This window comes from Equus quagga, chromosome 8 (genome assembly GCF_021613505.1).
Source record: "Equus quagga isolate Etosha38 chromosome 8, UCLA_HA_Equagga_1.0, whole genome shotgun sequence".
Taxonomy (NCBI): Eukaryota; Metazoa; Chordata; class Mammalia; order Perissodactyla; family Equidae; genus Equus; species Equus quagga.
The window spans coordinates 80,877,418-80,901,404 of record NC_060274.1 but is presented as its reverse complement, the minus strand read 5'-3'; the positions used below and the strand labels follow the sequence as shown (position 1 = coordinate 80,901,404).

Sequence of the window (23,987 nt, the reverse complement as noted above, 5' to 3'; positions counted from 1 at the left end):
TTCCCTTGTACATAACAAGTTGTTTTTCTCTTGCTGCTTTTAAGATTCTCTCCTTGTCTTTAACTTTTGGCATTTTAATTATAATATGTCTTGGTGTGGGACTCTTTGAGTTCTTCTTATTTGGAACTCTCTGGGCTTCCTGGATCTAGATGTCTCTTCCTTTCCCCAAGTTAGGGAAGTTTTCAGCCATTATTTCTTCAAATAGGTTTTCTGCCCTTTTCTCTATATCTGCTCCTTCTGGAACTCTGACAATGTGAATGTTGGTCTGCTTGAGGTTGTCCCATAGTCCCTTAAGGTATCTTCACTTTTTTTTATTCTTTTTTTTCCTGAGGAAGATTTGGCCTGAGCTAACATCTGTGTCACTCTTCCTCTGTTTTGTATGTGGGTCGCTGCCATAGCATGGCCGCCGACAAGTGGTGTAGGTCCACGCACAGGAACTGAACCCAAGCTACTGAAGTGGAGTGCACTGAACTTAACCACTAGGCCATGGGCCCGGCCCTGATTCTGTTTTCTTTTTGCCACTCTTTTTGGGTGAGCTCCACTGCCCTGTCTTCAAGTTCACTGGTCCTTTCTTCTTCTTCTTCATCTAGTCTACCCCTCTAGTGAAGCTTTCTAGTGTATTTTCAGTCCAGTTATTGTATTCTTCAGCTCTGTGACATCTATTTGGTACTTTCTTATATTTTCTCTCTGTTTGTTGAAGTTCTCACTGTGTTCATTCATTCTTTTCCCAAGCTTGGTGAGTATCTTTATGACTGTTATTTTGAACTCTTCTCAGTTAAATCACTTATATCATTTCATTAAGGACTTTTTCTGAGGTTTCATCTTGTTCTTTCTTTTGGAACATATTGCTTTGTTTCTTCATTTTCCTTGACTCTCTGTGTTGGTTTCTGTTCATAAGATAAAACAGTTGCTCCCGGTCTCACCTCTCCCAGTCTTCAGGGAACAGCCTCATGTAGGAGATGAACCTTACTGTTCAACCCTGCCCTAGCTCGTGGTTGTCTCAGACCTTTTTGATTGTCTAAGCAGCCTATTTCATTTTTAGCGGCTCCCAGTAGTTGAGGGTTTGCCAAGACCTGTCAGTGTCCCAGAGAGGAAGATCTCAGTCAGTACCTAGATTCAGGCTGATTGGAAGCCAGAGCCTCAGGAAGCAGCTTTTACAGTATGCCAATATATGTAGTCCTCTGGGAATGCAAGCATAAGTCCCACTGGCCACCACAGCTGGGTGACCTAGAAGTGTGTCCTGTGGGTGGCAGTCACAAAAATCGGGGTGTCCGATGATTGTACAAGCTCCTTTCTGGGAGACACTGGTGACCTGGTGAGAGGCAGATGCAGAGCACCAAGGTGGCATCCACTGGCCTCTGTCCCTGGAGAGCACTTCAGTAGGCCTTAGATGTGTGCCAAACTTGAAGCCTGCCCCTCAGGCTGATGCTCCAAGACAAGCACATAGGCTTCTTTCACAGATGACTGGGGGTGTGTTTCATTCTGTGTCTGTGCCGTGGCCTGGGGGTGGTAGCCAGCCAAGAACTGTCTGTCCATTTGTTACACACCCATGGGACCCAGGAATGCAAACCCTACTTGCCACCAGAGCCGGGTGATCAAGGCATCCCCTGGGCGGCAGCTGCAAAAACTTGGGGACCAGACACGCGTAGAAGCTCCCCTCTGGGAGACACTAGCACTCTGGAGTGTGGCAGAGGGAGAACGGAAGGATAGCGCCTGCCCTCTAATGTTTCTGGAAAGCATTTGGTCAGCCCTTAGGTCTGTGTTTGGTTAGAAGCCTACCCCTCAGACCCCAGCTATGAAGATAAGCTAATAGGCCTCTTTCACAGAGAGACTGGGCTCCTGGGTCTGTTGTCCCCTGGGGATGGTAGCCAGTTAAGAGCTCTTTCTCCATTGGTTGCAGTCCTGTGGGACCCATGAGCATATGCCCTGCTGGCCACCAGAGCTAGGTGATCTAGAAATGTCCCCTGGGGGCAGATGCAAATATCGGGGTGCCAGATGAGGGGATAACCTCCTTTCTGGGAGACACCAGTGAGCCGAGAGAGGCAGAGGGAGAGGGCAAAGATGGTGTGGACCGGCCTCTGTTCTGTAAGAGCACCACTGTAGGCCCTTAGATGTGTGCCAAACCAGAAGCCTGCCACTCAGGTGCCAAGACAAGTAAATAGGCCTTTTTCTTAGAAAGACTGGGGGTGTGTTTTGTCTGCACAGTGTCCTGGTGGTGGTGGCTGGCCGAGAACCCTCTCTCTGACTCTTACAGTCCTGAGGGACCCAGGAACACAAGCCCTGCCAACCCGGGAGCCAGTGATTAAGGGGTATTCCCGGGGCAGCAGCTGTGAAAATCAGGGCACCAGACTCATGTAAGAGCTCCCCTCCAGGAGGTACTGGGGCTCTGGAGGGAGCCAGGGGGGGTGCCAAGATGGCGCTCGGTGGCCTCTGTCCCCAGAGTACCCAACAGGCCCCTAGATGTGTGTTAAATTAGATGCCTCCCCTCAGGCTGACTTTAAGACAGCAAATACGCCTCTTTTGCAAGAAGTCTAGTCACTTATCAAATGACTACCTCTGCGCTGGGCCCCGGGGTGGGTGAATTGTGGGGAGCCCTTTAGGGGCCGGTTCTCCATGTGCTACAGCCTGTGGGGCTCCTGTCTACCAGCCTCATTGGCTTTCAAAGCTAGATGTTTGGGGGCTCATCTCTCCAGTGCAGGTCTTAAAAGTTGGGGTGCCTGATGTGGGGTTCCAACCCTTTGCTCCACAGGGAGAAGCTCTGGGTTTGAGTTCCCTCTCTTGAGTCCCTTGGGGTCACTGTGCCGAGGGTGGGGTTTATGGTGAGATTGTGTCTCAGCCTTTCCTGCCTGCTTTGATATGTTTTTTCTTGTTGGCCTGCTGTGTAGGAGTCGCTCAGGTAGTTTTTGGTTTGTTTCAAAGGAAATTGTTCCATATGCAGCTGTAGATTTGGTGCATCCGTGGGAGGAGGTGGATTCAGAACCTTCCCACGTCGCCATCTTGAACTGGCCTCCTTGTGCTTAACTTGTGTAAAGCCCTTCAGTCCCAGAATCTGGGCCTGGCTCCTGGAATACTTCTTCCACCACTTTGTGACCTTAAGCATGAACTCTCCGGGTCTCATTTGTAAACAGTCAGAATACAGAAGAACAATCAAAGTAAATCATTTCAATTTAAGAAACACTGAACAAGCCTCTTCTATGATTTAGGCACTGCTAGGTGCTGAGGAGGAGAAAAATCATCCTCACCCTTTGGGAAATTAGAGTCAAGTAGTAAAATTAGTTGGTAAGCAGATGCGGTACTTTCATCCCTGTGTCCCTAGCAGCACGCTCAAAATAGTGCATGACCATCTGAGGAACGTGGAACTAAAGTATTTCCAAGAATAAGGGATGATGAGGAGGAGGAGGAGGACCTGGCACTCAGGAGCCCCCTGAAAAGTGAGGGGATGGAAGCAGGAACAGGTGAGATGACTTGACAGTGGCTCAGCCAGGACTCCTTCATGTCCCGGGTGACTTTGTCCCTGACCTCCCAACACCATGATCTTTCCACTAGGCCACATATGCTCACTGTTTTCATCTTCCTGATTTGCCATAAGGGCCTGCTTGAGAATTTGTTGAAAACTGTGGACCTCTCTGTAGGCAAATGCACACAAGATTTACATGGAATTGTAGGGGGTTCTCTGGCAGAATCATCCCCCAGCGCTGCCCCAGCCTCCTCCCAGCCTCCTTCTGTTGGGAACGGACCACATTTCATTGTGCTTTGCTGGGTCACAGCCTCAGCGACACACCACCATTTATAAATAAGGCTGCTGATGAATGCAGGAGAGAGAGTGAGTTCCAAAGTGGTCCGAGAGGTGACTGTTTTCTCTTTTGCCTTTTCAGCTCAAAGGTTGTATCCTGAGGCATTGGGGCCTTTTAGGAATTGCACCTCTTTTAGCCTGGGAGGTATTTAAAATCCATTTCGAATAGCAGTGACCTGGATTTCCTTCTCCTGGGGCTTAGGCAGGGCCCTCTGGCAAGGACCCCCAGCCTCACACAGCTCTGCACCAACTCCTCCTCCCATTGGTGGCCTTGTGTCAAGTTAGCAGTGGGCCAGGGAGCCCTACACAGTCCTGAGTCAGAGGTCTGTTGTGCCACCCCTCGATCAGGCCACATCACATTTTTCTCCTCAAAATGACTTGTGACCTGGATAGAACCCTTTATAGTTTACTCAGTCCTCTGATACATGCAAAAAAAATAATCTCTGATCGGTCAAATGAAGAAACATGCCCAGAGAGGTGTCCCCAAGGTCATGCCCCAAGTATGTAGTGGGGCTCGAACATAGCTCTTGTCACCAAGTCCCGGGTTCTTTCTGCTTGTCCCTGCTGATTCGCTTTTCCCTGAGTCTGTACAGTGCTTCCTGGTCGGCAGATTGAATGTGAAGGAATATCCTCTGCTGAACAGAGCTGGTTCCCTGGTTGCAACCTCTATTTTCTAAAAGGCCTTTGCTGCCTGTTCAGCATCCCTCGTTCATTCATTCGACAGTTGCTGAGTGTATCCTCTGCTGGCTGATGGGAGAGCACCAAAGTATGAATTAGGTACAATCCAGGGGCGGGCTCTGTGCCCATGGATGCTCTGTTCCCATGGATGCTTTTTTTTTCTTTGACAGTGACTGATTTTTGTCTCTTGCAGAAATGCCAGATAATGCAGCAGCTCTCCTGGGCACTTGCTGTAAGCTCCAGATTATTCCTGCGCTGTGCCACTTGGTAAGGAACCTCCCAGATGGGACCTGGGGATGGGCAGGAATGGGCAAATGAGGAGATGGACACCTAATAGCCGATGAAACACCCCTAGGCTTTCTCATCCTCAAGAGCCCTTCAAAGTAGCTTAAAGAGGTGTTACTATGAACTCCACTTTTTTACACTCTCCCCCACGCCACACGCCCCAGGAAGACGGAGGCCCCGAGGGAGAGGGTTTGTTTGAGAACTTGCTAGCAGGACTGGGGCTCCAGCCTTGTCTTCAGACTCTCACTCTCAGGATCTCCCATTGTTTGGAGAGAACTTTGGCCCACGTTTGGTGCCGCGTTGCAGGGAAGGGGCCTTGCGCGTGTTATTTGCGGTGGTAGCTCTGTGGCTGGACCAGTTGGGTTCAGCTCTGCATCTAACTGACCAGGGAGGCATTCAGGAGGACTGCTGTGTCTCGGGGAGACCTTTCATTCTTCATGCCCTCGGGAAATGTCATGGTGAGAGCCAGAGTTAGGTAATGATGAGTTTAGCCCTCTGAGAGTCCAGGTTAAACTTTCTTTTTAAATTACAAATTGGGTCATTACTAGAAGGCGTCATCAATAGGCTGCCCAGAAACCGCTCTAATGAGGCAGCTCCTCTAATTTGGCTTCTGTGGGTGTTGCTCAGCCTGGGGCAGAGTAGCAGAGCCTACCTGGCTGGATTATTTTAAGGTCTGGTTACTAAGGGCCAAGGGCAGCATGCTGTGTAGCCCCGAAGGACCAAAGCTCAGAGCTCTGCTCCCAGATCTCGGAAGCAGATATTGGGGTAGACTGCCCAGATAGGGACCCTGACATTTGTTACACACCACTCTGGGCATGTCCAACGGTTAGTCCTTTGGTACTTCTGTGCACAGCAAAGGCCTTGGAAGACTGCAGCAAGGCATCCTTCCAAGGAGCAGCTTAGATGTCATGCCCCACTGAAGCAGACTCTGCCCACCCAGAGGAATGCTGTGTTCTTGTACTTTGACAACAACAACTGTACTACTTGAGAACGTGCCAGCATGTGTGTCCTGAGGCCAGCCGAGGGGAAAGCTGCTGGAAGAGTTTGGTTATGGAAACAAGACGTATCATTATCTAATTGTCTGTGGTGATGAGCACATAGTAGCTCTGCTTTCAGAGCCCAGCTCCCTTTTGCAGCCACTGTGTCCTTAGCATTTCCCAAGTTAGCCCTTACCACGTTGTTACAAAGTCGTCAACTGCATTCCGGAAGTATATAAAAAATACTGCCAAGACTACGTTAGCTGACACCCTCTCCACAAACTCAGCTGAGTTGTCATCTTCCCTGAAGATCAGCTCGAGGATTTGATCTTTGTGTTGTTTCCACCTTTCGCTCTGTTGGTGTTCTAAGAGTAGCCATTAGAACATACTTGAAGGTCCAGAATGGCTGGTATTCTACTTTGGCACAAAACTACCCCCCCATAGAGTCATTTATTTGCCTTTGGGGGCTGTTCCACATAGACAAAGAAATAATTTCTCCTTAAAGAACTTTCTGGGTGTCTTCGCGTCATCTTCCCTAGATATTGCAACGACTCTTCTTCAGTCAGTGAGGCTCCTGCCTCCTGAAGGGATTTGGGTAGCATGTGTTTCTTACAGACACTTCCTTAGAACAGGCTACAAAGATCTACCTGCGTTCCTGTCGTGTCTTGTCTGGTGGTCAGAGTAACTTTTGAGAGGCTTTCTGAAGGGCTTTTCGGAGAATAGCGTCAGATATACTAACACATTTACCAAACTCTAAGAAGGTGAGTTGGAATCATCCGTAGAGAATGTTAATTTGCACCCCCTCTCCCCACCCCTTGGGTGACTGTAATCTCTTTTATACCTAGAAGTGCCTCTGGGTACTTGGGGTTGGCAGCTGTTCAGCAGAGGCTGGATGCTGCTGAGCGCTTCTCCACACCCAGGACACAGCCCGCAGTGCTGCGGTGCTGTTGGCAGTCTTCAGCCTGCGCCAGTGGAGCTCATTCTTAAGTGGCTGGGATGCGGTGTTTGTGCTTGAAGAGCAGCCTCATCCACTCTCCACAGCATAACCCGTGGTTCACAGTCTGGGCCAAATGGTGACATTACGCCTGCGGTTACACTGTGTGAGCTGTCAGTGAGGGCTGCCCTTCAGCCATGGGGCAAGCTGCAGATTACTTTCAGTAAGGTTACCATTGCTCAGAACATTTCTGGAATTCTTTTGGATTCCCTTCAGATTCAGTTAAAATTCACACATGCTTTATAGGCTTATTTCATTTTTTAAATTTTACTCTCTACATTATCAATCTGATCCATTTCTGAAGGCCTGTTTAAAAATCAAATCTACTGGCCAATTTGTAATTACTAAAGATTAAAAAACAGTAAGTGTCACAGGCACTGATCAAGACCCTAAAAGCCAAGTTTCCAATGTTCTGAGCAGTTGCAATTAGAGCAGCGTCTGAAGCGACCTCGCTGAAGAACTTCCTTTCCACACATGGAGGGTCTGTGTTCCAGGCAGGACAAGGTGACCATGGCAGACCTGGTTCCTGCCCTCCTGAGCAGCGTAGGTTTTAGTAAACAGACTGCAGAGTGAACGTCAAGAAGATCATTTCAGCCGGAGTAAGCATATGAAGACACTGTCAAAATGTAATAGTGGCTGGCTACGGGGGAGGGAGGGGCTCGATAGAGAGGGGATTAGGACAGGCCCTTTTGATGTGGCATTTCCACTGACAACTGAGAGATGAGAAGGAAAGGTGTGTAGGAAACCCTGGTGGGAGAGGACGCCAGGCTGAAGAGATAGCAAGGACGAAGTTTCCTGAGGCAGGGAGCAGGACTATCTAAACCACTGGACCGACCCGACCCCCTTTGAGGAGTTCGCCCAAAGATGTAAGAAATTCTAATACCTTCATTAAAATAAAAAATCAGACCACCTTACTGTGTGAATGAGAAAGTTACATTCTGACATTTCTAATCTACTGGAGTTAGTGGATCTAGTAGAAGGTAGGGTTCAGAGAGGGGGGGTTCAGACAGAGGACTCCAGGCAATTTGGAAAAATCAGGCCTGAGGTCTGGACGTAGGTCAAGTATGTCTTGTTACATCTTAAGGGTTTTCCTGCTCCATTTGGGGAATTTAAAACAACTTAATTTTTTTTCATAATTAGCTAGAAGTGCATTACTATCTAACCATGTGGATTTTGTGTAACATTTTAAGTGAATTTGTTGAAATGTGTCATTGCAGCTGCATGCTATGTCTCATGATGGAGTATGTGACCTCGAAGACCCAGCCTTGGCTCCTCTGAAAGATACAGAAAGGTTTGGGGTTGCACAGCGTCTGTTTGCCTCGGCCGACATTAACCTGGAGAGAGTGCAGTCGTCCGTGAAAGCCATCACCCCCCCGAAAGACCCTAACGTTCTCCCGCTCATTCTTTACATAAGCCTGAAGGGACTCTGTGCTTTAGGCAGAGAGCATTAATAATGTCGTATTGTGACTTACACGTTATCGGCCAAGGCTGAGTATTTTTCAGTATCGTTAAGATACTCCTCTGTGGCTTAGGTCAGATCCATGTTAAAAGTTGATCAAGGAAATGAATTTGCAAACCAGTTTAAGAAGTGGTGACTTTTTTTCACTATGAATCACCTCGAGTTTAGCCACTGGGTCCTCTGCAAACAGTCTTTTTCTCCCAAGGACCCTCCTGTGCTGCTGACTCAGTACCTCAGTTGGACTCCAGCACCTGGAAAGCTGGAGGAGGGCTGAGAATTCTAAAGCCCTTTTTTTCTGCAGAAAAATGGGTCCATCTATCACTTTTTTATATTTCCCACTTTCTGTTATACAAAAACAGATGAGTCTGACACTTTGATCCAAAAATTCGTTTTAAATTGTGAATGCTGTGGGAAGGCAATTTCTCTTTCTAGAAGAGGCTGTAGTGATTGAAAAATGACCTTTAAGTGCCCCTGGAATACATATATTCTTCTACTAAACAAAATTATACTAAAATAATCTTCCTTCCTTAGGGGTCTAGCTATACGCATTTTATTTGACTTTGCCATGCTTTGATGAACATAGTAATTCTCTGTCTAGAACAGTGTGCTGATTTCTCATGCATTCTGGATGTTTAATTTGTAAAAGACTACGTATTGTAACACGGGAAACTCTGAACTGTGTCTATTTTGCTTTTTATTCTGTTTGGACATCCTTCTACTAAAATGGCCCAGACTGTCTCCCGAGCGCCCCTGATTCCATTGCTGATATCCACCAGGGACCTGCAGCCCCTTCCGCGTTCCCTTAGCAAAAAGCAGCTGATCTTCCTGCTAGAGTTTGTCTTCCTTCGGGAGCAGGGAGGCAGCAGGGACGAGCAGGAGCCGTTGATGGAGAAACATGTCACTTCGCACATGTTTTTACCTCAACATCATCTACTTACTCCCTTTCTACCCTTCAGATTTTAATGAACGTTAACAAGGAAGAAATGAAGTAAATAATCCTTTCATCATCTCTATTAAAAGTGAGAGTAACCTTACGCAAATACTTATGACACACGAGAAAAAAAGGATACAGAGCTGTACATTGTGGGGGCAACAACATAAAAAATAAGCACCTTGGGGCCGGCCCGGTGGCGCAGCGGTTAAGTTCGCACGTTCCGCTTCTCGGCAGCCCGGGGTTCGCTGGTTCGGATCCCGGGTGCGGACATGGCACTGCTTGGCAGCCATGCTGTGGTAGGCGTCCCACGTATAAACTAGAGGAAGATGGGCACGGATGTTAGCTCAGAGCCAGGCTTCCTCAGCAAAAAGAGGAGGACTGGCAGTAGTTAGCTGAGGGCTGATCTTCCTCAAAACAAAACAAACAAACAAACAAAAAACAAAATAAGCACCTTATACACAAGCTGGACAGGAATATGCAAAAGTGAAAATAGTCGTGCTAAAATGGCAGCACTATACATGCCTTTTTCTCTGTTTTTCTGAAATAAGTATCAAGAGCAAACTGCAGAGAGAATGTGTCATATGAATCTACTTGTGTAAAAAATAGATATCCGTGTATCACAGTGCATGGGAAGCTTGAAGAGTTTAGTGGCTCCTTTGGGGAGAGGAGTTACAAATTGGGGACAAGAGGCGGGGGGGGGGGGGGGGCCGGTAACCCTTTTATTCCTGGTAGAGTTTTGTATATATTTTATCCTCTAAAATTAAAACAAAACACCAAAAACTAAAGATAGACTTGAGACAGAAAGAAAAGGTGCCATTCCAGCAAGTGCTGAAAGTTTGGGTTACAGGGACCAGGCAACCAAGGCCTTTGGCTATTTCCACAACTGCCCTGAGACCGGCCAGTTAGCCTGTTGGGTTTTGTTGTAAAAAATAGCTATTGAAAAGGACAGAGCCATGTGCTCCAGGTGTTCCCAGCCCCTCATTACTGCCGGGCTTCCTAAGAGACCCCACTCAGGTGTGGTGGCTGAAGAAGTGCTGGGTGTGCTTCAGTGAGGGTCACTTTGGGCCTCCAAAAGGTTCTTCCAACTGGTATCCTCTTTATTACATATTGGTAATTTTAAATGTTCCTTTATTTACTGCTTGAGATCAAGAACCATACTTTTTAAAATAGATTTGGAATAATTAGTTCTAATAGCCAAGGGTCACCTAGAAAACAGATAGTAAATAAACTAACATTTCCTGGAACAGAACAGGACACCCACCTTGACCCTGATGTTTCCACGACCATTTCGCTTTCATCAATAGATGCAGGAAGAAAAACTGATATTAGCTAGTGTAGCATGGCCCGATAATGGCCCCTGAAAGGTGTCCCTGACCTAAGAATCCCTGGAACCTGAGAACATGTTACCTTACACGGCAAAAGGGGACTTTACAGGTGTTAAGGCTATGGACCTTGAGATAGACAGCTTGGCCTGGATTCTCTGGGTGGGCCCTTAAAAGAAAGAAGGCAGAGTCAGTGAGAGAGAGACCTGGCCAAAGAAAATGCGGGAAAGATGAGGCATGAGATGGATTCACTGCTGTTGCTGGCTTAGGACGGAGGTCAGTTCAAGGACAAGAGGGCAGTCCCTCTGACAGCAAGAAGTGGGGACTTCACTTCTCCAACTGCATGGACCTGAGGTCTGCCAACCTGCAAGAGCCTGGGAGCGGATTCCCCTCTAGACCTTCAGATTAGAGCCAGGGCAGGCCCTGGGAGCCATCTTGGTTTTAGCCTGGTGAGACCAGTGTTGGATTTCAGACCTACAGAACTAAGTTTGTGTTTTAAGCTGCTAAATTTGTGGTAATTTGCTACTGCAGTGACAGAGAACTGACAGGTAGTGTAAGATGGAAGAAGGTACTATATAACACCTAATTCTTTTGGAGACATCAGAAATACACCAGACTAGCAATTTCTGAAGTATGAGGTATGGAATTCCAGAAACTAGCTTGGAAAAGAGTTGCAAAGTACCTTTTCTAGAAAGTCTTCCTGCACTCATCCAGTCATGCCTCCATCTCTGGTTGGCCTGGCGGGTCCAGCCCCTCCTCCCTACAGGCCTCAGGGTGAGCTGCGTGCGCCAGCAGGTGTTGTCTTTCCCACCAGGGTTTCTCTTTCTTGGCTAGCTGGGAAATGGTCCTAGCATCACATGCCATCTAACTGGTCACAGAGGCCTTTTCTTGATCCTCTGTTTTAATCTTCCCTGTCTCTGAAATTCTTTCCTTGAGTATGTTGTCTTTGAAAGCCACCGAATTGCTTGGGCTGGGGTCAAGGAAACAATAGTTAGGGTTTCTGTGTTAAAGAAGAGAGGCAGGTGAAAAATGCATTACTTTGCTGGGAAAAACTAAAGAACATGAAGCTTTTTATGAAGATTATTAGCATTTAAAATAAATTACCAAAGCTAATCTGATATCCCCTGTATTTTATTATCTCTAAACCTTATTTCTACCTAGAAATGAAACACTACATTTTTCCAATATTAAATATTTATTTATATATACAAAAATATTTTACCATGAGTATGCAATCCCACAGATTGAACATTTCAGTTTTTATTTTGGACAGCACATGGAAATACGTGAAAAGAAAAATTTATAGGGACTGTTTCCGAAAAATCAATCGTGATCGTACTGCAGGAAAGTTTCATTTATACAAGGACAGCAGTAATGTTTCTTTTACACAGGAACTAGCAATACAATTATTTGGAAAGCAGCAGCAATTAATTTTTACTTTTAAACTTTTTCATCAGAAACTTACTTTAGTAGCTTGTTCAGCTTGGATTTTTAGGTGCTAACAAGCATTTTGCCCTCCATCAAAAAAACACAAAAATCTCTCCTACAATTACTTCAAAGACTAGAGGTTAAAAAGAGCATGCATTTGTGTTCAAAATAAAGATATACCAAAATGAAATGGGAAAAAAATCCCCCAAAGCAAGGTTTTCACATCCAACACTCATCACGGGCTGTGACAGAGCCCGATGTAACTGGCAGGAAATTACACTTGGTGAGGAACCCTGACGCTCCTTCTACAGTGAGTCCTTCTACCACTTCCTTAAAAATCAACGTCACCAAAGAAACAGGAGTCACTCCTTTTTTAAAAGAGGACACATGGCCAAAAGAAATGTTTATATTGTATTTCAATTACAGATGGAGATGAGCTATTCCTCAAACCTGGTTCTACCTGAAAAGGCATTTCTCATTTGGACCATGTTTACCAGAACAAGGTTCATGTCTTCAAAGCAATGTTATTTATACTACTGCCCGCCTCTCCTATTTAATAAGATGAAAACCATTGGTAACGACTTCTGGTTTAATGTAGGTAATTTATGACTGAGGAGTTTTTAGTGCTATGCTCTTTTCTCCTCTTCCTCCAAGCTCCCAAACCTCCTCTTGACTGATATGAGGAAAGCCAAAGTTCAAGCACGACCTGTCATATTTAATGTTTCTACCCTTGGCTTGCTGTTGCCGAAGTGTGATAAAAACGTCTCTTTCTAATTTTTCAAATAAGACCTTTCGGCTTCTACTTTGTGGTACTGACACTGCCTGTTCAGTGGGACTCAAGACAGGTTTACAAGCACCGAGTCACTTAATCTCCCAAGTTACAAGCGGCATTTGCGTTAACCGTACACGTGTTCCTTCAGTTTGTGCTGGAGATTAGAAAACAGTAAAAGCTAGTAGGGAAAAAAAGAACCAACTGTGGCTTCTGACTGACTTTGGTGTGTGCAGGCGACATTTATGATGGCACTGCATTATCAGTCAATGGCTGCGAAGCACTCAGAAAAAGAAACTAGGTGCATTCTTGTCAGATTTGAGGTCCACTAAGTGGACCTAACTGAATGTTTCTCCCTATGAGCAGACAGATGCCTTTTACACTTAATACTGTGGGTTAAACAGGGCTGTGGTGATAAATTTCAGCCCTAAGAATCAGGTAAGGCAGCCTGTAGGGGCAAAAGAGGAGAGGGTCTTCGGATGTGAGAGAGTACTGGATTGCTTAAATTTTGTTTGTGAGTGGTCTGGCTGGCGGCAAGGATTTGCTAAGGGTTTGGACTTAGAATGGGATTCTAAACTAAAATGGTCCTCTTGACCAGGGCCACCAAGAGAGCAGAAGAGACCCTCTTCCAGGCTGGAACTACGGCCTTGGAGCTGTTTTAAAATTGGAGGCAGGATCCCTGAATGGAGTGCACCATTCACTATGTTACTTCCAAAAGAGGCACACTTTAAAAGAACTAAGAGATAAGCAACCTCAATAGAAGCAGATACATATAACTAACAAAGTAGCCTAATAAGGATTTTCCAATTTAGCATTTGCCACATCAGAGTTACAATTACTTCTTGTAATTTAAGGTGAAGAAAAATATTAAGTTAGCCTTATTTAAACAAGTTGAATATTAAAAGTAAAGGGAGATATAAATTTTATCAAAGATCACACGGTCAGGAGTCAGAATTAGGATCAGCCAGTAGAAATACACCATCTCTATTTTTATCAAAAGAGACTATTTTAAAGAAAGTTGTGCAGTGCATTGCAGAATTGGTACAAATCATGCTTTTAAATTCTTACCTTAGCAACAAGGTATCATCATTCCTTCACTTTTTAGTATATTAAGGACTCATTTTTGAGTCTGTGCACTAAATCATTCCAGGAACACAGAAAGTAACATGATAAATTGTGGGAAATATTTAAATATGAATAAAACTTGAACCTAACAAAAATGCATTTTAAAAATAATCTTACCTTAAAAAATTATATAATTATCTTCCTCAAATATACAATGTATACTTACATAAAAACGGATATGATGCTGAACCATTAGTGAATTGTATTCTTCAAAGTTTGTGAATATTCACTTGTACTATATACAATAATCCTATTATTTAAAATACCAAATTTCTCAAAATACATTATAGATGTTATTCTACGAATTCTCACAGCAAATCCATTGAAGCAAGAGGAGGGCAGGTACCATAATCTGTGAGCCTGAAGCAGATCATAAATTCATTCAAAGGGGCTTCCACCTAGGGCTCTGTGCTTTTTCCTTAAGGAAATTAAGTTATAATGATAATTTTCGGAGCTTAAGTCCTCACATATTTTTTAGAAAGGAGATTAGTATCTGCCTCAAGGCAAAACAAGAGCCTTTTAAAACAATGTGAAAAAAGTTTCAGAATGTCTAAGAATTTGGGAATAATGAAAAATTTAAGAACACTAGTTATAATTACATGGGAGAACATATGCAGTTTTATTATTTATGTATTTTGGAAGAATTTTACATATTATACACATAGCTGTATATATATATTATATATGATGACTCAAACATTTAAAAAATGGGACCTACTATCTATATACATAAAACTTCAGGATTGTTTTTTCCATATTTAGTATAAAGATTCATTACTACAAAATTATTGGCTCTGTAGCCTGTGATTTCCAGAAGTCGTAAAAGTACAATGTTAAATAGATCACTATTTTAACCAATTTTCAAAACTTTTATGTTTACCAACTCTGAGTAATTGTACCTTAACTCCATGGCTATCCATCTTGAAAATCAACCCCAATCACTGGATCATGGCACCTGCTGTTATACGTAAAAATAAATACTAATTTAATGAACTTTTAAAGCAAAGATCATCTTTTATTGTCATTGGGATATTATGGGCAAAGCAGTTAGTATCTGGCCATAATCTATAATGCTATACTATTGTACTTTATTGCTAATTTGCATTATTTTCTAAATTTCTATTAATACCAATTTGCTCTTTTAAAGAAAACTTGTCCTTATAAGCTATTATAACTAAGTTCACTAGATTCTAGGGTTCAGGCTACTATTGCTGTAGTCATACTGGGTTTATGGTACGATTTCTATTTTTGAAGGCTATGTTCAGCAATTGTATGGTTAGAGTTGGCAAAAGTAAACAAAGTCCTGATGTATTGGATATTTGATACTATCCAAATATCAGACAGGAGTTGAGACCACATAACCAAGGCCTGGCCGTAATAAGAGTGAGATTCTACTTGTAGTGCATCACATACATTCCACTAGTTACAGTTAAGTGACTTATGCAGGACAACAACTCTATGGGTATTTGTACATTTGAAAACGAAAAACACATACATAATATTTAGTTGTTATCTAAACAGTCATGCCCTGAATGCTGGATGTGGATACTCACCTGTCCACAAGGAACCCTCAGATGCTTTAATGTATTGGCACATCGCGTCCCCCAAAAGCATACGCACGTGCATTTGTATTTTAACTATTACCAATTACTCAACATCACTGTCAACCATTTCCTCTTTGGTAAAGCTAATTGTCTTAGACCTTTCCCACAAGGGAAGCTCGCACTTCCTTCATCACAACCACACTCTCATTGCCTTGGGAGAATCCTGGGCTTGCCCCAGCAGAGCTCTGCTGGTTCCTGCAGACTCAGATGGGACTTGAGTTTCAAGTTCAATGACTACTGTATTGAGATGCAATGAACTTTTCTGAATTTATTCTCTTCAGTTCTGGCATCTAGACTGAAATGAACTAAAGTGCATCGTTTCATTTTATATTAGGAGGGATTTAGTGTGTATTAAGTACTTAGTCATGAATACCATTTATAATAGAAATAATTCCTTTAAGTGTAGACTATTTTCTAAATAATATGCATTTATACCACATAAGGCTGAAAATATGTATGATGTAAAAATCGCCTCTCTTGTGTCCTGATGGGTGAAGTATATCTTGTGCTGCTGTAATGATCCTAAAGCCGGTCACAGAGGCTCCACGCAGCAGCATGAAGGTACACTGTGGGGACAGCACACTTCTGAGACTGTGGAAATAAGATTGCTCTTAAAATTTACAGTGTGTTGAAACACTGAGTCACAAGACATCACCTTGACACTGTGCTTTGATTCACATTGCTTTGAGAAGCCAAGAATTTCATGGAAATATATGGGGTTTAAAAGTTACCAAAGTTATTAAGAGAGTATGATCTATTTTGCCACCAATTTCCTACAAAGAACATGAATTTGTGTTCTGGATATGAAATTCTGTAATAAAAAAAATACCTATAGATTTCCAATCTTAACAGTTCAGCAACTTGGGTGTTTTGTTTCACTGAGAAAAAGACTTAAGACAATGTGTGCGTGCTGCTTATGGCCACGTATTTCCTCCTCCCTCCAAGTCCTCCAGGTTGGCATTCCAAGAGACAGCATCGGTGAGGGGAAAACAAATGCAGCAGCCAAGTGTCTGCTGCCCATCACCAGACAAGAATGACGACGATAGTTAAGCACCTAACCCTTTAAGTGTGAATACTGTTTATGTGAAAAGCTAGCAGCAAAATATGGCTAATTTAGTTAATTCAGAGCTGCATCTCTGAATACGTTTTAGGAAGAACTTATACCCATCCACGAATCCTAAAGGAAGGTATCAACTGAGATGAATTTTGGAAATTTGTACATGTTAATACATCTAAAGGAGGAGAACTGGTTTCCTAATCATTAAATAAAAAGTGCACTTCCTAACAGAAATGTAAAAAAAATATAAAACATTATTTAATATATATTATATAATACATACAATGTACATATTATATAATGTATATATTATATATAGATAAAACAGCTGACAATTATTTCCCAATTTCATAAATCGTTCACTGGATTTGGTTCTCAACACAACAATTCAAACATACACCCTCATGATCACATCACACTTCAAAAAGCACACTGATTGTTCACAAAACCCCCAATTGCAAACTTAGAAGCATTTTTTTAAGTGTTGCAGAAATCTGCAGAGGCATGATACATTTGCTGACCATATCCTAATAGAAAAATGTAAAAAACAGTAGGTTCATTTTTGTCACTTAAACTTTCACAGGTGAAAATAAGTCAACTTTGAGTGTCATTCTGCTGTGCCGTCGTACAGGATAAGGCACTCTCGCAGCCTGCGTGGCCCTGCCTGCTGTGCACGTTCACTCAGCATCAGCTGTCACTATGGCGAACGAGAGTGCAAAGTATTGCTCTTCCTTTTCCCACTAAAGATAGAAACAAAGGGAAACCACCAATCTATCTGTATAAATTAGAATGATAGCCACACATCTCTGAAATAACAGACCATGCAGCACTGAGCAGACTCTGATGTGAGATTGGGATGGTAGTAGACTGGCTATAGCACTGACATTCAAGTTCTGCTTCTGTAACGAACCATATCGGGAAAGAAGGCCAATATCTACTATTTCCTCCTAATAAGAGTAGCTGACCCTTCACTAGTGAAATACTGAACTGAACGACAGCTTTACAAAACGATTTCAAGTATTCATTATCACAGTGAAAATGTGAGACCAATGTTAGAGTGGGTGATTTGAAAATTCCTTTGATGAAAAAGGCAAGGGTACTAAATCAAAACATATACAAAATGCTTCAACGCATTTCTTTATGTGATATGAATAGAAAGATTGCTCATAAAAAGTTAGAAAAATTAAGATAAATTATATATTAGTACACCTTCCCAACCACACTTTATATAAAAATTCAGAATAGTGTACTGGTATTTCAATCTACACAATAAAAATGCCTGGGCTCGGCAAATATCTTCTGTCTGTGCACGTATTTTCTTAGTAGAAGGTTTATTCGTTGCAGTCACTTTTTAAAAGTTTTATTTGAATTGTGAACCTTATCGAATCATCAGTAAACCCAGCTGATGGGAACCCACTGTGGCTCCGTTCGCAGTTTCTCTGTGGCAGTTTGTAGTTTCTCAAAGGCCTTGTCTAGGTTGTCGTTTACGATGATCAAATCAAAATAGTGGTTGTATGCTCTCTGAATCCGTGCACTTTCGTCCACTGTTTTCTTCAAGTCCGAGTCCTGTCGCAGAGTTTTAAAATGAAGTATTTCTATCACAATGGATATTTACTTACTCAAACCCCAACTCAAAGTGAACATAAGAAATAAGCAGACTGGATATTTATTTATTGTGCTTTTGATATTAATCCTCAAAAACCTAATCTATATGGAGGGTTATATCATCTGTTGACAACCTAGTCTTTCCAGCTGTGTTCTTGTTTGCATTTATGAGCATTCTGTATCTTCGCTTTCGTTGGTATTAGGATAATATTCCTAATCAAAAGACTGCTGACAATAATCTTAAGGTGAAATCTAAGATAATAAAAGAATTATTGCAGGTGACTGGTTTCTAGCCCAGCTATACCATCCTTTTCAAAAGATTTTTATCTTATGGGCTCTGTAAATCACGGGACCTAATTTTCATTGGGTATTAAGCTCAATGCCAAATTTGCTGTCCATCTCCAAGAAAGAGAATCTTAGAAATATATTTTGAAGACTAACCCTACATGCTCCCCACTCCCACCAATACACATACACACTTTATTTAGCTAGCATTGTTTATATTTCATAAAATATTTCAGTTGTTTTGGAAGGATGTGAGGGAATAAATAAGATATGGGTTCTGCATGAGCAAATAAAGCTTTTCATTAAATTCCAAGTGTTTTGAAATTTTCACAATACTTCTACATGTTTTTCAAACATTTATTGAGTTCCTATTAAAGTGTCTACTATGTTTAATAATCTGTGGATATAACAATGAATAAGACAGAGTGAGGGGCCGGCCCGGTGGCTCAGCGATTAAGTTCACACGTTCTGCTTCAGCGGCCCGGGGTTCGCCGGTTCAGATCCCAGGTGCAGACATGGCACCTCTTGGCACGCCATGCTGTGGTAGGCATCCCACATATAAAGTAGAGGAAGATGGGCACGGATGTTAGCTCAGGGCCAAGCTTCCTCAGCAAAAAAGAGGAGGACTGGCAGTAGTTAGCTCAGGGCTAATCTTCTTCTTCTTCTTCAAAAAAAGACAGAGTGGGTTCCTACCCTCTAGTGGAGGAGACAGATAAAGGGCAAATAAACACACAAACTTGCAGGTTGTAACATGTACTATAAAAGAAACCAATCAGGAACAAAGAAGTTTAAGAGATCTAACTTTAGAGAGAGTGATTACAAAGACACTAGGTAAACGACATTTAAACTGAGAACTACAGTGGGAGAAAGAGGATTCCAGGCAAAGGAAACAGCAATGCAGAATTCAGGAGGGAAATGACCCTGAGGTGTTTAAGATACTGAAAGAAGACCAGGATGGACGGAGAGTTGGTGCAGGAGGTAGTAAGTTGAGATGAGTGTGGGCTAGGTCACGGAGGACCTAGATACAGTGGAAAGACATCTCTGGATCATGCTGGTGGCAGCGGTGATGGAAAAGACGCTAGACTGCAAATCTATTTTGGTGATAAAATCATCAGGGTTAGCTGACGGGTTGGCTGTGAGGAGTGAGGAAATGAATGAATCAAAGATAGCTCTTGGGTTTCCAGTAAATGGGTGGTTGTATAAGATGCAGAGTTGTGGGGTGGGGAGAACCTGATTCTTTTTGGGGAAAAAAATGTTCTACTTTGTACATGTTCAGTTTAAGACGTCTGTGAGACATCCCAGTGGAGATGTAAAGAAACAGGTGATTGGCTATGCAAGTCAGAGCCCTGAGGTCTGGGTTATCTATCTATACTGTACATAAATTAAGAATTATCAGTATAACAATGGTACATAAGCTAATGAATTTGGTAAAAATACCTAAAGGGAAAGTATAGAGAAAGAAATGAGTTCGCAACTAGGTCTGAGGGATTCTAATACAATTTAGTCAGTACTTTCACTGAGATCTCTAGAGAAGTTTGAAACAACTAAAATATCTTTTATTATAAATGAGTAAACAGGCCACAACTCAAAGTGAAAACAACTCTTACCTATTATAGTCAATAGCAATCTGGCTTGTTAAAAGAAAAACGAAACCAGTTTTTTTGACAATAACAGTCCTGTAACAATAATGCAATAACCATACAGATGGAAAAAAGAATAAAGAATCTCTCTCGACATGTCCGTAGAGTGATCTCCAGAATACACTGGGAAGTGAAAAATCCGGGCAGACTACTGTATGTAATAAGCTACCTTTTATGTAAGAAATGGAGGAGGGAGGAGACACATACATACTTGCTTATATTAAAAAAAGTAGTGAGGGCTGCCTCGTGGCCAAGTGGTTAAGTTTGCGCACTCTGCTTCGACAGCCCAGGGTTTCACTGGTTCGGATCCTGGGCGTGGACCTGGCACCACTCATCAGGCCATGTTGAGGCAGCGTCCCACATGCTACAACTAGAAGGACCCACAACTAAAATATACTACTATGTACTGGGGGGATTTGGGGAGAAAAAGCAGAGAGGGGGAAAAGAAAAAAAAAGAAGATTGGCACCTGAGCTAACAACTGTTGCCAATCTAATAAAAAAATAAATTAAAAAAAGTAGTGAAAATGGCTCCCTATGTGGGTGGGAGGGAATAGAGTGGAGAAGACAGAGAACAGCTAGATGTTTTTGTTTTTAAGATTTACTTTGGAACTATGAAAATGTATAGAATTATACAAGAAAATTAAATTCAAATAAAAAAAAGACCAATACCTAAAAGTCAAAAACAAAAGGAAATAAACCTGTGTTTCAAGTTGATGACTTAACCACGCAGAAAGGAATTATTTCAGTGACTTTAAAATAAAATAATTTAATACTCAGTGCGATATATCTTAAGAACAATTTTTTAAAAAGTCTTAACCCTAAAACTTTTCAATAATCACATTGTTAATATTGATATTGTTACTTAGAAATTGTACATATAGTGTGTGCTTGGTTTATATATGTAAAGTAAGGATTTATGTTAATGTTATCAGGAACCGAGATTTTCAGCATCAGAGAAAAAAAGTCAAATATAAAGTCAAAGAAGTTAAGTAAAAATAATGTATATTTGAATTGGAACAATTAAATTGAACTAATGATGTATGTTTTCCAAAAAAGGAAAATGTCTTTCCTACCCCTGGCCACTGAAAGGCCTAGAAAGAATGACCAACTAAGCTGAATGCACAACTTTAACACCTACATTATCTCTAGATACCATTTCCCACTAAAAGGAACCAGGGCCGTTGGATGGCTGGTTCCAGGTCTGGGCCAAGAAACAGGTAAGGACAACCTTGTCGTACCAGGAAGCAGAGACTCATCAAAGATTACTGGGGTTGTGTTAAAACGACTCAGAAGACAAGTTGAACAGGCTCCTACTAGCTGAAGATAGGACAATTTAAACATCAAAGAGTAATAACTGACCTAAGTACACAGAGAGGAAGTATTCCAAGTGACTTTAAAACACCAGATTTGCCTGTATAGACTTACTGGGATAAACCCTAAGGTTAAAAAAAAAAATAAGGAAGAAAACAGTTTGCAGCAATCACATCTAGTCGTGTGGGTGGACTCACTCGCACTGTTGTGTGTGTACTGCTGCATAAGCAGAGGAGCAGTTATGTGATGTTCTAACATTCCCAGTGTTTCTGAGAACTGAGATACTCCACATAGAAGAATGAAGTTATAACATAAAAGAGGTTAAATAAAAACCCGGTATCCTGAATTTGATTGGGAAGTATCAGTAAGAATTCATGACACGGTTCCTTCAAACGTATAAGCAGAAAAGCATATATGCTTGTGCTTTGTTTACCTGAAAGCTGTAGCTAGAAACAACGATCAACCTTGGGACAGTGTGCATCCCTAGTGTTACAGTCTTAAAATACCATTTACCCTAAAAGGAACCAGAGTGTCTGGGAGAAAGAGCTGCTTCCTGGCCTGGAATAGGAAAGGTGCAGTGCAGCCAGGAACATTTGTCACATCAGGTAGTAAGGGAGCCATCCAAGACCATTAGGCTCATGAAATAAGGTCTCCAGGGCCAACTTGAATAAGCTCCAATTGGTCAGAGATGGGACAATTTGAGTATCCATAAGAATAATAACTACAATAGAGTAAAACACAGTAAGTTTAAATCCATGTGTTCATGATGAAACCAAAATACAAAGAAAACAAACCTCATCCGGTCACCTGTCACCTCTAGAGGCTCTTAGGGAACAAACCCATTATTCTGAAAATTGACCTATAAAGGGAAAGTATCAAGCATATATCCTGACTTCCCTATATGAACTCTACTTAGGGGCAATGAACTAGTTGATAAAGAAAAGTTATTTTGGGGGAAGAAATCTAGTTTATAAATGCAGAAAGAAGCACAAACTTAAAATATTACCACTTTAAAATCGCTAAAAAGCAGCTGATCCAGGTGAAGTTCAATAAAATTTGCTAAAATCATTAGGTGAAAAGCTACTAAGGAACTTACAGATCAGGCTAACATCATCTGAACCCACTGATGAATTTTATCACAATAAGAGAGACAGCCTTTCATATGCCTCATCATGTAACAAAACAAGAAGTACCACTAATCAGTCATTCTTTTTTAAAAACTTTAAAAATTTTTATTTATTTATTTATTGGAGGAAAATTGGTCCTGAGCTAACATCCACTGCCAATCCTCCTCTTTTTGCTGAGGAAGACTGGCCCTGAGCTAACATCCACGCCCATCTTCCTCTATTTTATATGTGGGATGCTGCCACAGCATGGCTTGATGAGCAGTGCCAGGTCCATGCCTGGGATCCGAACCAGGGAACCCCAGGCTGCCAAAGCAGAGCACGCGAACTTAACCACTATGCCATGAGGCTGGTCCCCCACTAATCAGTCATTCTTGAAAAAAAAAATTGAACCTGCATCTGATCAAGCCTCTATCAGTTCACAGGAAATACAAGGAATAGAGGAAAATGACAGAATTGGTAAAATCCAGACATGGAACTCTCTACAGGATAAACGACCCAAGTTCCTGAACAATTAAATTAGAAGGTTAAGAGAGAGAGGAGGGAGGGAAGCAGTGAGAATTTAACAGAGTAAAAAAGACTAAAGGGATGCCTGCTTCCAGATAAGATGTAATAACAGGAATCAGAGTAACCCTCCTGCCTGACAATGAAAACAGACAAACATATGGAACAACAATTTTTCAGACATTGTACATTAGGCAACAAAAGACAGAGATCTCCAAGAGACAGGAAACAAATGAAGTGAGCCCTATGAATGCCCCAGCTCACTGGCTTGAAACAGTCTCTAGGCTGCAGCACACGAGCCAGAGCCCAGGTAGAGCCTACTGAACTTTCTAAGTTGGGACAGAGTTAAGAGCCCACGGAGACCAAGGTGGCAAGAGTTCACAGGACATAGCACCGGAATGGAAAAGCAGCAGGGAGAGAGAACTTCGGAGACCTGAAGAAGGTCCCCTTCCAGCATTCAGCTGAGTACCAATCAGGGCACGTGTATGACTACCCGAGGCCACTGAAGAACCACCAGAGAGAAAGAGAGGTATTCATCCCGAGCCAGGAACAGTACCTATTCCCACCAGGCAGAACAGAACCTCATGGCGCACAGGCCGTTTGGGAGGGTGCTCAAATGGTCTTGCCTCAGTAGTGGAGAATAGCTGCCTCTAGAATGAGAACTGCTCTGGTCTAACCTAACAAATGTTAAAAGTGAGGCCTGAAAGAAACAAACTATTTCCAAATAACTGCATCCTAGAACAAATCTCACAATGTCCAGCATCCAATAAAAAATTACCAGGATTGCCAAGAAGCAGGAAAATACAACCCATAATGAGGAGCGAAGTCATTCAAGCAAAACTGATCCAGAACTGACACAAATGTGAGAATTAGATGGTGACATGAAAATACTTATTATAACTATATTTCAGATATTGAAAAAGTTAAGTAGAGACACGGAGCAACTTGAAAAAGAACAAAGATGACTAACACTACCTGATTTCAAGGCTTATCAGCTACAATGTGGGCAGAGGAGGAAGGAGCAGGAGGGAGGGATTCTGACGGGGCAAAGGAAACCTTTGGAGGTGACAGCAGGTCCATTATCTTGATTCCA

General features: G+C 42.4%; 2 protein-coding genes across 7 annotated transcripts in view; one reads left to right on the top strand and one right to left on the bottom strand.

The window, feature by feature from the left end:
* Positions 1 to 8,867, top strand: part of GSDME (gasdermin E) — a 57,946-nt gene extending 49,079 nt beyond the window's left edge. Inside the window, exons 9-10 of the mRNA XM_046670639.1 lie at positions 4,665 to 4,738; positions 7,945 to 8,867. Coding sequence (XP_046526595.1) covers positions 4,665 to 4,738; positions 7,945 to 8,178 — 308 coding nt within the window. The 3' untranslated portion in view covers positions 8,179 to 8,867. The remainder of the gene's footprint in view (positions 1 to 4,664; positions 4,739 to 7,944) is intronic.
* A 941-nt stretch (positions 8,868 to 9,808) lies between these two features.
* Positions 9,809 to 23,987, bottom strand: part of PALS2 (protein associated with LIN7 2, MAGUK p55 family member) — a 109,005-nt gene continuing 94,826 nt past the window's right edge. For all 6 annotated transcript variants that reach the window (XM_046670119.1, XM_046670118.1, XM_046670120.1 and 3 more), the window contains one exon: positions 9,809 to 17,991. In XM_046670119.1, coding sequence (XP_046526075.1) covers positions 17,815 to 17,991 — 177 coding nt within the window. In that variant the 3' untranslated portion in view covers positions 9,809 to 17,814. The remainder of the gene's footprint in view (positions 17,992 to 23,987) is intronic.